This window comes from Caretta caretta, chromosome 7 (genome assembly GCF_965140235.1).
Source record: "Caretta caretta isolate rCarCar2 chromosome 7, rCarCar1.hap1, whole genome shotgun sequence".
NCBI lineage: Eukaryota > Metazoa > Chordata > Testudines > Cheloniidae > Caretta > Caretta caretta.
The window spans coordinates 13,625,412-13,640,717 of record NC_134212.1 but is presented as its reverse complement, the minus strand read 5'-3'; the positions used below and the strand labels follow the sequence as shown (position 1 = coordinate 13,640,717).

The 15,306-nt window shown below is 38.4% G+C and overlaps 1 protein-coding gene across 3 annotated transcripts in view; it reads right to left on the bottom strand.

Moving 5' to 3' along the window:
- The window catches only part of CNTN6 (contactin 6), a 230,894-nt gene that overhangs the window by 27,928 nt on the left and 187,660 nt on the right, over positions 1-15,306 (bottom strand). For all 3 annotated transcript variants that reach the window (XM_048858291.2, XM_048858290.2, XM_048858292.2), the window contains 3 exons: positions 7,850-7,977; positions 720-895; positions 262-379 (listed from right to left, as the gene is read on the bottom strand). In XM_048858291.2, coding sequence (XP_048714248.2) covers positions 262-379; positions 720-895; positions 7,850-7,977 — 422 coding nt within the window. The remainder of the gene's footprint in view (positions 1-261; positions 380-719; positions 896-7,849; positions 7,978-15,306) is intronic.

Genomic DNA, 15,306 nt, shown 5'->3' with positions numbered 1-15,306 from the left:
GGGAGGATGTTTGCCACCTGACCTTAAATGGGGCTAGCTCCAATTGGAATGAGCACTTACTCACCACCCTTACTTTGGCCAGTACCTACCCAATATAGTTTGGTCCAAAGAGAGCAATGAGTGTAGGAAATGCCATCACATAACTGCATTGTTATACCAGAGACCCACAAACTTTTTAAATTTCACCAACCCAGTTGCTGATGTTACCCATTTTACATTCTTACATAAGTTATGTTAGAATTCTACACTTAATAGACTTACCTCTTACAATTACATCTGCTGCTGCAGATAGACTGTCTATGGTTGTTTGTACCATGCAAACATATTTCCCAGAATGATTTAGCTGAATATTTCTTATCATCAAATCCCCAACAGATTCCTGGAGATAAAAGGAAGAAAAAGATAAAACTAATCACTCACAACATGTTTTCCAAACGGACATTTTTATAACTTGCTAAATATTAATAAAAATGCAGCTTTTAAATTAAAGCATTCATTGCTGTCATCAGTTTATATCAGTTTGACACTTTTATTATGGCTTCACAAATAACTTGAGCATGTTTATGAAATATAAGAAAGCACACTAAATGGATGTAACTTTTATAAAGGAGCAGTGATTTGACATGTGTATCGAAAATGGGAATTATGAAAGATGTTTATATGGTTTAAGGGCTGTTAAGAACAGCCTGATGAAGCACTAAAGAGTTTGAAGAACTTACTCCTCCAATTCTTTCAAAATGATTCACTCCTCTTTTAAAATCTATCACATCTCCATTGAATGACCATGTGAGCACAACCTCAGCGGAGGGGTCATGAGACACCTGACATGGTAGGACTATACTCTCTCCAACTGTAACATCCATTTTAGAAGGTGGAACAGTAATTACAGTCCTCTCTGTTGAGAAACATCATTCTTTATTATAAACAAGTGTATAAAAATACCAGTATACGTTTGTAATAAAAAAATATTTGAATGATTTTTGCAACATTTCTGAAATGGCTTAAAATTGATCTAATGTTCTGCTACTGTCCCTATTAAAGAAACTGATCTTTGACATGTTGATGATTCCAGTGCATTATAAACCATTTATAGCCTCTTGCCAAGAGCACTATGAATACAATGCGTGCTATGTATATCTTAGAGAAGAACAGAAAATGTGCAATATACCAAAATTCATCTCCTATAGTATGCTGATTCATAAATCCCACACTCACTCGACCTGACTTAAATTCAAACAAAACAGCAGACATTTTTGAGGCTGCTAAGACTATATGGGGAAGAGGAAGAGACATGATGATGCAGACTTTGAAAAACTGTCCTTGCAGAATATTGCAGCAAAATAAAATGTGGTCACTGTGTTTTCTTACTTCTTAAATAGAGATTTCTTGCCCTTTTTATTTATTACTTTAATAAATTTAATTTTCATTGGCAGTTTCCCACAGTGTCATGTGCATTGCAGTATTTAGGCTCCAAAGGAGGCGACTCGAGAGACTGAAAAATCATTTAATCTTTTTTACCCCCATACACTAATAACGAGAGAAGCAGCTCTCATTAAAGGGAAAGGTAGCTTGCTGAAGGGGAAAGACAGTGGTTTATACGGTTTTACTATTGTTGGCATGTTTGGCACATAAACTTTGTGTGAGCGATTCTCCTGAATAAAGTGTCTCTGCAGGAACATTTATAAAATCATGAGAATTCAGATGCAAGTGAATAAAATGTGCACAGAATCCATTCAATGATAGTAATATGTTCTGAAAAAAGTAAGTGTGTGTGTGTGTGGCAGTGGGGGGAAGATGAGGGTTTCAGGGACTACATTAGTTCAGTAAGTCTATCCCATGCTAGGATTAACCCTGTGTATTGGCAAAGTATTTGAGAATTTTATTCAATATGGGGCCTTGACTTCAAAGGGATCACTCATTTATTAAAGGTGGAAGATTCAACTCTTATTAATTTGCTATTCAGACCACACTTTTAAGCAGGTTGCCAAAGTAGTTGCAGTCACTGAGTGCTGTGTAGGTGGGACCATTCTGTACAGTCCTGAACTTCAAGTGACTTCCTCACAGAGTTGAGTTACAACTTCTGGGACTGTCAAGACAGCGATCAAGTGGCAATGAGGAGGAATATTGCATTTTCTGTGATCCTTCTTTTGAACTAAAACTGGGTCTCCAGTTATAGTGTTTACACCTCAGTCTTTAACTGGCACTTCCCAATGAATTCAAAGAAAGATCTTTGTATTGTTAAAACAGATTAGGTGGTGCTAAAATCTTTTCTTTGCTGGACTCCCCCTTTAACAGGTACACATTGCAAGGAAAGGAAAAGGAGTCTTTGAAGAACCTCAATTCAATTTCAACTCAATTGCTGAAGCAGAGCAGACTTTTTCTTGGTTTCCATTGCATGAATTAATTGCTGTTTAGAACCCTTTCTTTTAAAAATCAGAAGAGTTTCACATCACTTGGTTTTTTGAAGATTTGCCCAAGGGTGAAGGCATGATATGACACTATTAAAGATTTTTTTTTAGCCAGTAGAATAGAGAAAATTTTCCTTGTCTGGAAGCAAGAGTGGCAGGTGCATTACATTTCACATGGATTCAAATGCCAAATTCTCTGTTGGCATGACTCCACTGACTACAAATACTCAAACTCTGAAAAACACCCAAAGAGAGTTTGGTTCTAAAAATCTTGTACCTCATATAACATCAGTGTCGTTACACTAGGGGATTAAGTTAACCTTTTATGCCTAGCTTGATTAATCTTTAATAAAGCTGTGAATGTGCATTATATTTCCCATGTGCCAAGTGCACTTCTTGTCCTTCAAATTCCTCTTTGCAACATATATCCTTCACAGAAATCTTGCTGTGTCAATCTCTTCTAGGATGTTTGAACACCACCTGGTGCCTGAGCTGTTCTCCTGCAAATCTTACTCATCTGTATTGGATGGTAAATCAGTGGGAAAGGTACCTTTTGCCTATTCTGTAAAGCTATGTGTAAAGTTATAACACTCTATGAATACTAATACTACTAGTAAAAACAATTTAGCCTTACAGGAAAGTTATATAAAAAGTTAGAAATTAAACCAATAGGGTTGTGTGTAAGTTAAATGAGGCTCCATAGAAATCATTCAGAAACCTATGGAATGTAACAGAAAATGATATCCTTTCTCTTGAATTTTAAACCATTGCCTAGGACAGTTTCACAATACATGGAACACCGGCCTCAGTTAGGTGACTAGAGTGAGTTGGGGATTTTTCAACAATTTTTTTGTCAGAAACTGCCAATTCATCAAATCTAAACATTTCCATGAGAGAGGGTTGGCTTTGACAATTTTTTCAACTAAAAAACATTTTGAAAGGAAAGTTGCCAAAATGAAACCTTTGAGATTTTTCTAAATAAAAAAATGCCAGTTTTCTGCTTCAAAAGGACTTTTCATTTTGAAATATTAGCTCAGTGGTTTGAGCATTGGCCTGCTAATAAACCCAGGGTGTGAGTTCAATCCTTGAGGGGGCCATTTAGGGATCTGGGGCAAACATGAGGGATTGGTCCTGCTTTGGGCAGGGCGTTGGACTAGATGACCTCCTGAGGTCTCTTCCGACCCTGAGATTCTATAGTTTAAAAATGGTCAAAATCAAAACAAAATGTTTCAATAATTGACCTAAGCTGATTTTTAAAAAAAAAACAAATTTCCAATTTGCAAATTTTTTTGGTGATTTGTATGTGTCACAATGTGGGGTAGGAAAATGTTTTGAAATCTTGAAAAAAATGCAGGATGGGAAAACTGTTTTCTACCCAGCAATATCTGTGAGTGGGTGGGATCTGATGAGTCACATGTACACGTGAAAGAAAAACAAAATCTGTAAAAACCTGCTTGGAGCCTGAACACAAAGAAGGAGCAATTTATCCCTCCCTTCTTTCTTCTGCTTTTGCCTCCTACTGCCTCCAAATCCAGAGCTTTGTTTTCCCCCTCTCCCCTTTCCATTCTACCACAGTGCTCAGTTCACTACTCCAGATCTTAGCATTGCACAGGCAGGCACAAAGAGAGGGAGAGGGAGAAAGGGAACCCCCCAACCGTGCCCATTCTAGCAGTTAGCACCCACGTCTGCAGTACATCCAACTTCCACTGTGTCTGCCTATTGCTGTCTCCCCAGAACCATGCCATTGTGACCACAATGAATTGTTGGGTAAGGTCAGCTGGAAGACTGTTTTTTCCGGGAATTATTTGAGTCACAGGCCCAAAGAGACTGAGAACAAACCACTATTCTAACATTTGACAGGAATACCCCTGTTATAGAATTGTACAGATAGAATTCTTACTCCAATAGAAAACTTGTCATTTTCTATAGAATTCCATAGGACTCATCCATAGGGATAGGCAAGCAGTTTGGAAAGTGTAGTACTAGGGCTTCCCACTACAGATCTGCTCTTTTGGAATATCAAAAGGCTTCCATTTATACACTGAGCAAGTCCATAACTACACAGTTAACCATTACCTGCAAAAGATCCCTGCTTTCTCAAATCTGCTCAATGGCAGGTATCTTTTTATTTTTCCGCAAATATATTTTTAAACTTGAATTATATAGGGTTTGTGTGTGTGTGTTCCTTTGTGTTCATCATTCCTGCTGGACCATGTCACATGACATGCCTCATGCCTATTTACTCACTTAGTATGATCTTTGTTGTTTCCTTTATGAAGTTGTGTTTACAACCTCCACCTCCGATCCTTTCAAATGCCTCTCAAAATCTCTTGGTTTCCCATTATCTATCCATCTTGCTTAGTAACTGCAGAGATGTATTATATAGAATGTTTTTTTTTCCAGAGACAAACAATAGATAAGATGCTGTGTGTTGAGGTATAATAAAGACTTCTATCACAAAGAATAAACAACTCAATGAGCAGCAATAAACTTAATTTGCACATTAGATATGCTTTTCCAAGTTCTGACATTTCAGTTGAAAATAATGCTGAAGCAATGAGCCCTATAATTGAACAGCCAAAACTTCTCCAGAGGGAAAACAAAAACAAATGTTCCCTGCAAACAAGATCATTTTTATACCATGTTATTACTCTGTTTTTTTAATACACTTTGTAAATGCCAAATGAATTTTGTTGCTGTTTTTAATGTGATTTTTTTGCATACTGCTCCATTAGGATGTATATATGGCGGTATGTGCAATGGTATCTAACTCTCATGAAGGAAAAGCTCCTCAAACACTACACGACTCATTTTATTCACTGCTAGCGGTGCTGTAACATTTTCTCAAATTACACATCGCATTGGTACTAACTGCACTTCCAAAATTTGAACGTGAAAACTATCTTAGCCAGCTGCAGTATGGTAAGGAGGAAAGTCAAGCCTGCAGGCTAGACAAAATGATTGTGAAGTTACCTAAAATTAGCCAAATCAGAAAAAAAGCTGAGTTACAAATTATGCTGGGTAATCTGTCATTCTTATAACTACTATCATTTCTAAGGTTATCTAACATCGAGAGTATTCTGCTCATAACTCTGATAATTGAATTTAAAGTTACATGTTTTTAACTTACTTTTCTCCACCTTTTCATTGTTACCATTTAATGTCACCAGGATGTTTTCATAAGAAACCAAATATATATATTGAGAATTGCAATCCATGCTTAATTAGCAGCAAGAGAAGGTATGAAATTTTCCCCAGTTTTTCCTGTGTTGGCAGCTACATTGATGTAATGATTCACCCATCCATAGATCAGCAGGGACTGAACCCAGAATCTTCAGCACCAGTCACAAGCATCCTACTGCTGAGATGAGGAAGTATCTTTATGAGCTGCTAGCAAGAGTACATTATTAACAATTAGGAGGCTCAGCCATGAAATGGAGGACAAGATACAGTTAGGCTTGTCTAAATTGCTATGTCAGCCTTCAGTGCAGTTGCACTAGTGAAAATGCTTAATATAGACATGATTTACATTGATGCAGTGCAATTTGCCTGTTTAAAAAAAAAAAAAAAGTAATGCTGTTAAAGGCAAAGGTAAAATGCACCATTGTCAATCACAGATGCACTCAGGGCTTGCAGATGAAGTCCCAGTGTAGACAAAGCCTTAGTCAGTGTATCACATTCACAACAGAGAGAAAAAGGTCATACAAGCATAATACACTTTAACATGCTTCCCAGAACAGCAGTAGGAAGTCAGAGACATTTAAGTTGACAATCACAAAGAGATATTATAGCTACAAAATGGTCAATCCTCCCTTTTAGCTTCTCATGAAGGGTGAAATTCCCCCTTCCAATACAAACCTAGAACCCTGTTTTAATAAGGTAAGAGGTGCATAGGATGACCTGGCATGTTGCACAGGGGTGAATGTAACCCTTTCCTATGATGAAAACTTCTTTGTTTTTTTATTCTGTTAAGGTTCCCACCCTTTGTGACTAAGCATTCTATGTAGTATATAAAGAGATCTGGGTACTTAGAGTTAAAAAAAAAAAAAAAAAAAAAACCTGTTCCTCTCTTTCTCACAAATCCTTTAGGATAGGGAAGGAGGGAGCAATTGTATGGGGCTCCTGAGCTCAGGGAGTCCCTGAAATATCCGTATCATCTGTGTAAATAAAGTGAAATGGGAAAACATCAGATCCCAGAGAACATGATGTACCGGAGCCTCAAAATTTCCCTCAATGGGCCTGTAGGTAGGCAATTACCTGTAAACAGCCCCTTTAGAAAAAAATAGGTATGGCTCATAGGTAGCAGCAATTACTATGTTGACTCCATAACACTTTCAATGACCATTCAGATTCTGGAAAACTTCTTTTCATATATTAGCCTGGTGGGTGCATTTTGACATATCCCATCAGGTTACTTCAGTCACATTCTCTTAGAACACTTCAGACTGGATTTGTCAGAATGCAACCTGACTAGGACAAGTCCATAGTGATGTCTCACAAAGTGACATCAAGTCAATTTCTTTCAAAGAAGAGGATTAGAAGTTCAACTAATATGCAGTTTGAAATAAAAAATTAACATGAGAAGAAGGTGTTTTTTCCTTCACTAAAATGACTTGCTTGGTGATGTGAACATTTCTGGTTAGCTGGCAGCTCAGATTACTCCCCCGAGAAGCAGATATTTTTAGCTGTTGGAGCAGGCAGTGAAATCTCACAAATGAACCTGGGAGGTTAAGGTGTTAAAATTCAGGAAAGTAACGAGCAGTGAAGTGTAGGAGATATCATAACTGCTCCTTGTGTTCTTTGGGAGTGTGTGTGTGTGTGTGTGTGTGTAGGCGGGGAGCATTTTAATATTAAGAATAGGAAACTGTCTGAAGGGCCTGAGACCACTCCTCTTGTTTTAGTGTCATGTGCCAAGGTGGTTAACCACAATTGCGATAGGGGGAAGCAGCTTCTTAGAGATTCTGTGTTTTATTAGAGTGAATTTTTTATTCAGCTTCTAAACCAGTCTTTTTTTAAATAGAACAAAACATTAAAACAAAAACAAAAATAATGAAACAATCCAGTTTCCAGACTAATTCACTAAATATCTTTTCCTTAATTTACAGTGGCAGAAATAATCTTTTGTAGCCTGAGATCCAACGTAAGCTATAAAGTACTGATTTAAAAATGATATTGATAACCCAGAGGGCCCTGCTGAAAGAATAAGGCTTTATTGTCCATGTCCTCTAAGAATGATACTAAAGCATAGTCACTACCTGTGGATAGGCCAGGCATTTTAACAGTTGCTGCAGCCATCTGGTAGCTCTGTTTCAGTGTAAAGATTTAGTTGAAACCCTGCATCATAACAGTATTATTATGATCCTTGACATCCCAGTATGTTTCATCAAATATGTATGTACATTTCCAATATTCATAAAGCACAAATGAAGACAATAAAATACCTTTCACAATCAGGGTTCCTGAATTCCTGGCAACTCCAAATTGATTCACTGCTATACAAGTGTACACTCCTGCATCTGTTTTGGTAATATTATATATCTTGAGACAGCCATCCTCTAGCATAAAGATCCTAAAAAATATACAGATAGATAGATAAACTTAACAGGATATTGTGCCAACTTCCTGTACAGGAACTGTAATAAAAGTAACATTGCATTGCTAATATTTAGGTACTATTATGATGACTATACTTTCCTACAGCAAACTAAATGTATTCTTCACCTCCATCTATTAACTGTCAACATATAAGGAACATAAAAGTGACATACCAGAATTGACCATCAATCCATCTAGTCCAATTTTCTGTGTTCAATGTTGGATGTTTCAGAAGAAGAAATAAAACCCCAATAATGCAGCTAATTATGCTATATTATACTAGAGGGGATTTTTTCCCCCTGATCCTAGATGCTAAGCCGCTTACGATGTGAAACATGAGGACTGACGGCCTGTGTAATTTTGTCAGTTTTATGAAAAGTTGTTACCAGTCTAGATGAGAGCCTGAAACACCATCTCACAGACAATGAAAACATAAAATACACAGCTTTGTTATATTGCTCTAAGAAATCACCTTATTAGTGACTATGGTTTACCTTGCTTAGTTATGCACTGATTTGTGAGTATTGACTAGTTTATACTGACTAATATTATGAGAACCTCAAAGATAATGGTGAGATATGTGGCAAGAAAGTTGGAGAAATAGATGCCAGATGAAAGCAGTGATGGTATATCAGAACGGTCTCAAGCAATGTAAACTCCAATTCCTGCATTTTATGTTTCAAATTTTTCACTGATTTTTACCTCTTTGAGTCAAGGTGGCATTTCAGAGTATAATCAAGTGCACATTTTGGCCTAAGTTCTTGCTAGTTAAACTTTTAGGGGGCTTGAACAAGGACTCAACATTGTGTTACCTCCCAGATGATGAATATGGACAGATAACTGTTCTGGGCCAAGGTGTTCAAAACACCGCAGGCCAGCAGAGGTACTCTGGAAAACGAGACCCACACGCAGCTAAGCAGCGAGTTATTGGCTTTATTGAAGGTTAGTGACACACCAGCAACAGGGACTCCAAGCGTTGCTGTCACGGAGGCGGAGAACCCAGCACACCAGAGCTTTGTCTGGGACGGAGTCCAACGAAGGGGCAACCAGTGAGCCATAATAAGCAGTACACAGAAACAGCTCATGAATATATAATTAGGTACTTTCCTAAGGGGGCTTTCTGCTACCTGGCAATGGGCCATACAAGGCAGACAAAACCAGCCTAAAACCGGTTAGAGTTGGTTCTCCATGTCCTACAGTGACCGGGCTGCCTCGAGAAAGCGGAAGTTCCCTAGCTAGGCCATAACAAAGTCTTCCGCAGTCCCTTACAATAACACTATTTTGCTGTGTCATTTTATAGACATACACACAATATGCAACCATCCAGAAGTGGGAAAATTTAATTTCAAATCTGAGTTAAATGGAGCAATAAATACTGGAAATAAAAATTGAGGAAATTTTCTGGCAGGGAGGAAGATATAAATCTGATATAAAAAACACATTTTACATTAAAAAAAAAAAGTAAGCCACACAGCCAGGATTTTCAATGTTTACAACATAAATTTAGATGATTTAACATTTACATTATTAAAGCAAATGAACAACAACTAGAGCGCAACAGGAAGTTGGCGGTAATATCAAATACATTAAACATATACAAAATATTATTGTATCCCTACATATTTTTATATCATTGTGTTTATCTGCATAACATACCATGCGCTATGTTCTACTCTGTTACATGGCTACACTTCTAATTTACTTTATGTAGTTGAGAGCCGTTCTGTGTAACTGAATACGGAATCTGGCCCAAGTTTTGATGAAGTACAAATAACAATTAATTCATCTTGTAGCATCACCACACTCTCTGATTTGCGTGGAGCTAGAGACATGATTAAGACTGTGTTCAACTAGCTGTCCAATGAAAGGGAGCTCTCACACCTGTGTTTAGTGTGCTGGGTGATCAGCTGTGAGTATAAAAGTTAAACCTGTGTGGCTATGGAGGAGGAAGGCTTTTCTGTCTGCCACTATTGCTGAATCAGCAGGATGCTTTCATATATCCTAGAACTGACTAAACTTACCTTCAGGTCTACATTTTCACCAGGTATAGTTCATGTTGTTTATTCTCGCACTGTTCAACTCCTAAAAATGTGAATTTTTTTTGTGGGGGGAGGCAGAAAAGAGGTCCAAATTCTCTGCTGGTGTAAATCGATCACAACTCCACTGAAGTCCGGGAAGGGAGGGATTTTCCAAGGTCCCTAACTGAATTAGGAGTCCAAGTCCCACTCCTACATCACGTAAGTGCTTTAGAAAATGCCATCCATAAATTATACTATACTCAACCTAGTGAACAAAGAAGGACAATGCTAAATCAGCCTAATCCCCCCATGCCACACTAAGGAACTTTGTAGCTAAAATGGGACCTAATCCTTTTGGAAGCCTGATAGAGGAATGACCCAATTTATTTACTGCTAAGTTGTCACTAGCCCGAGTATAGCCATACTGGGGAGAAAGACATGGCTGCATTCAGATCTTACATCAGCTCAGGGTCTTTAACACCAGTGCTGCCCTCTGTGAGACAGCGGGCATCTATTCTTCTCCCTGCCTCGCTTCCAGTGTTGACCAGTAAGTCATTTCCCTCCCCCTTTTCCCTGTCCCTGACAAGAGGAAGAGGGAATCATGGAAAGCATTGTGACTGTGTTCTTCCCAGGGCTACTCTAGGCGGTGCACTGTCTGTTTGTGCACTGTCCATTGTGCAGGGCTATGCCTCAGGCCACACTAGCCCATAGTAAGTATTGATGAAAAGGTTACTACATTCTCAAGTCTTTGGATGCCAACACAATCACTGATACACAGCAAAGCCAGGGACTGAAAATATTCCCTTTGAAAAACCAACCAATGTTCTGTGCATCTGCCTTGTTATTCCCTATACACAATGTAATTTTATACAGTAATTTTGATTGCCCCTCTATGCCAAAGTATTTGACAAATGTGACATTTGTTAAAAGCAATATGGGCTCTTTTTACAGCACAGCTTGAGTGTCTTCGCTTACAAACTGGGTCAAATGACATCCCCCTCAGGTTTTATCTTTGATATAGCCAACAGGGTTTGGCCCTAAATTGGCAAGACTTTCATTCTCTCTGCTGCAAGCTTCTCTAGCATTTAAAATGGGTCTACGCCACAGCTGCAGATAACAGCCATTAGAAAATACGGGTGATAAAATAGATTGAGGTGACTAATAAGCAAAGACTATTCATTCTGTATAGTGAAAATCAAAGAATGTTTCACCTGTGGATCACCAGATGGTCACACACTGTATGCCTGAGTTATAACTCAAACTGAGCAGGAGGTCGAGTTTAGAGTAATCAGATATTATGTATTTATTATGTGTGTTGTGGTAGCTCCTATGAGCTCCAGTCATGGACCACTGTGCTAGGTGCTGTGCAAATATAAAACAAAAAGATAGTCCAAAGAGCATATGAGCTAATGAAATAAAGATATAAATGAATACCTACTGACAGAAAGATCAACTGCTTGGCTATATATAGGATCTTTGCATGCACCAGAGCTGTTCAGCACTTTGTATATCAGGGATTGGGAAGTCAAAGGTGGCTTTCTGTTACCCCACTTGTAGGTCAGCAGAGTTCACTTCAGTTCCTAGTGTAATTTACAGCTCTTCTAAATCACGCCAGGTTGTAATAATGGCCCCCAGATGCCATTATGTGAGCAGGTAGCAACAGAGCACATTGTGTTGTGCGGAGGTGGTATGAGGAACATGTGTAGATCTGGCTACACCACGCTGCATAAGCAGAGCATACCCCATGCCACGGCATTCCCCTATATAAGGCCGTTTTACATTCCCTTTGTACTGCCAAAGCAGCGTAAAGCAATCTGATAGGGAACTCTAGAATGCACTGACATTTCTACTTGGGTTTATTCATCAGTGCTTAATTTGTGCCCGGGCTGAGCCCCGGCACCTCTGGGCTTGCTGCATCAGTTATGAATGCAAAAAAACTGCTTGACTCCCAGCACCGAATTGCTTGAGCCCAGAGACCTCTTTGATAACAAATTAAGCACTGCTATTCATTTACAATAGATGTGTTCCATACACACAGAATGCTACAAAACAGTCCTCAGCATCCTGCCAACATTTATTCTAATTAAAGTGTGTTTTGGAACATTACATGGGGACTTCTCACAGGTACTGCAAAAGGTGTAAAGATTTCATTATTAAGACATTCAACACCACATTCTGCCAAAGTGACTGGAGATTGAAACTCACTCTAATGGAAAATTCCTCAAATTTATGAAGTTAATCCAGCTCAGAGAGAAAGATTACTGCTGATGGTTCATTTCCTGAATTTAGCTGTGCAAACTGAGATATCTTTCTATATTCTCTTCTAGAAATCTAGGCCTCCATGGGGTTGAGCACAATATTATGCATATTATACATGACATCTTGGCTACACACATGTTTATCCATTAGGATTGCTCACTGTCCACTCAGATGTTGGTCAGATAATCCTTGACCTAGAGAATCGCTGCTGATACACAAATATTTAAATAATCAGCCAGTCTGAAACTGGACATGCTTTCTCTACTGAACAAAATATATGCTGGCAAAGAGAAACTGTGACAAAAGCTAATGGAAGTTTGAGAGTGGTTTTAGAATTTGAAGTCACATTACCTAAAAATTAGGAAGCTGGCAGTAAATGCGGGACATAGGCACAATTATTTCAAAGGGCAATGAACACATAATTAGTTAAAAGGAAAGGCAGTTAAAACAGAGTATGAGTTTGTTTCTGGAGAAGGATGGGGATACAGAGCATGGCAGAAAATTTAAATACATCCCGAAAAATAAGGGGGTGAAATCTTGGATTTCACTCAGAGGATTGGGCTGGTTGGCCTGTTTCTTGTATTTTTCAGTATGTTTTTTTATATAGTGAAATTGTGGGCCTGATCCAAAGCTCATTCAAGATAACGGGAATCTTTCCACTTATTTCAATTGGCTTTGGATCAAGCTCCCGCAGCAAATGATTAACAAGAAAAGAAGCTGTGAAAAGTGACCCCATTTTGCTTTGTGAAATGCTTACTATAAAACTAACTTTTCACAAGGTTTGGACAGAATGAAGCTTGGTAATAATAATTCTTATTTACATCAAAAGTCAAGGTAATTCCAAGTACTTGAACAAGACACTAATGTGCATTAATATTTAAAGTTCGATCTAACACAAGTAACCACGGGATACATTTTCTCCTCCAAGAAAGTCAGTATTTGCCAGCAAATAAACTACCATGTGTCAAAGGACAAAATGAATAAAAGTTAAGGTGAATCTGTTGAAAGCATCTCCATTAAGAGATGTCATGAGACAAGAGGTCAATGGGCTTTTCAAAGATATAATTGGTTTTCTATTTGAGGCCCTATGTCAGCAAGTTACTTGAGCGCGTGCCTAACTCTGAGCATGAACTAGTCTCAGTGAAGTCAATGGAAAGGCTCACTGGCTTAAAGGTAGTCATGTGCTTACTATTTTAATCTGGGTCTGAGCTGTGCTACTGTAGTGTAGGTGAATGACACAAATAGGTGACCATTCCGTGTGGAAATGAAGCAATGAATGAAAATCCTGCTTTATAAACACATAAAATAGACACACACCCACTACAGACTTGAATTAATCCATTATTTCTAGAATTATTCCTTCATCTATGAGATAAACATAATATAAAGTCCTATCTCTATAACTGGAGTCCTTAGCTCTGGATGCCTATGACTTTACACTACAAAAGAAAATAAAAAGGACTCTGTAAATTTTCACCTGAGTCCAAATTTTCTTAATGGTCTCCGGTAATAAAAATGGTTTGCCACTTTTGTGCAGGAGACGCAAGTCTGAGCAGCACCAAAAATGTTCATTAAAAGTAAAGTAAAAGCTTAAGAAATCAAGCCCTCACCTAAGTAAAAGCTTAAGAATTCAAGCAGAGACGATATGTACAACTTTTAATTAACTGTGCCAAACAAATCATCTCCCAAAGTGATATCTCCTGTGAACAAAAGATTGTTGACAGCTATTTCTCTTGATCTTGAGAGCATGAAAGAATGACATGTATTTAACAAGGCTGATAGAAAATAAAAGCTGGAAGAGGTAGCAGATGTTAGCACATTAGATTTTAAACTGTGGCAGAGGTAATGTGTACCCTGCTAAATTATTCAAGGCAAGTTGTGCACTGCTATGTCATTCATTTTACCTATTTACAAACTTGCATCCCTGCTTCACCATTGCTGTACTTCAGTACACCACCAGTCTAATGCCATTGAAATCATTAGTTACACAGGTGTAAAGTTTGACTAACGCTGTAGGGAATCAGAGCCAAAGGTCCAAGTCCTACAGTCTTTACTGTAGCCAATGGGACTTTTTTCCTTATTAAAGGCTGCAGAATCACAGCCTTTTGATTATAAAAATTGGTGTTGATTTACATTTACAGCAATTAGGACAATGAGGGAGAGAATTTTTTAAACATTAGATCTGAAATTTTGTGTCCAATTTGTATGCACAATTAGCACAAGTGAATGCACAAGTCTGACAATTGCATGCACAAAGAGGTCTGACTTAAGGAATAGGCACTCTAGGCGTATGACTAGGGACTACAGAACTGGAATTATATGATTAGAATGGAATCTCTGCTTTCATTTTGGGGAGAAGTGATTTCTAGTCCGCAGGGATGTGATGAAAAGCTTTAAACTGTGAATCAATCATAATCAACCCAGCAACATCTGCCTGAGTCTGCAGACAGGCTGGAACAACAGTTGAGACTGGTGTGCACAATCCCATGCATTTCAATAGATTGTTAACCCCAAGACCAACTACTCTGCTCTGTCTTACCAACATCACCCAAACAGAGGACCCTGTGTGGGAGGAGGGTGCAACAGAGTCAGCACATCCATCCAAGCCCATCAACCCTAGCTGCTGAGATAAGTATGAGGGAAGAATATCCTTGTAGTCACTCTCTGTGGACAGAAAGTGCCCCCTTTACTATCATTACTCCAAGGGGGTTTGGGGTGACGTTGCTGGGAGAAAACTATGCAGGGACCCATGTTGTGGTGTGCCAATAGGCCTAAATTGGTTTAATCCAGCCCTATGCACAAAGTTAGCCATTTGTCAATTTGTTAGCCATTTGTGAATTTAATTATCTGAATTGCATATACAATCAGGGTAACTACATTTACCAATTAGGCCAGGAGACCAGATTTTTAAAAATAGGAGCCTAAAGGTAGGCTGAGAAATCCATATTTAGGCACCCAAATTAATAGCCTCATTTTCAAAATTCAGGTGAATATATTCAGAAGTCAAATGAGAGAGGGACTGGATT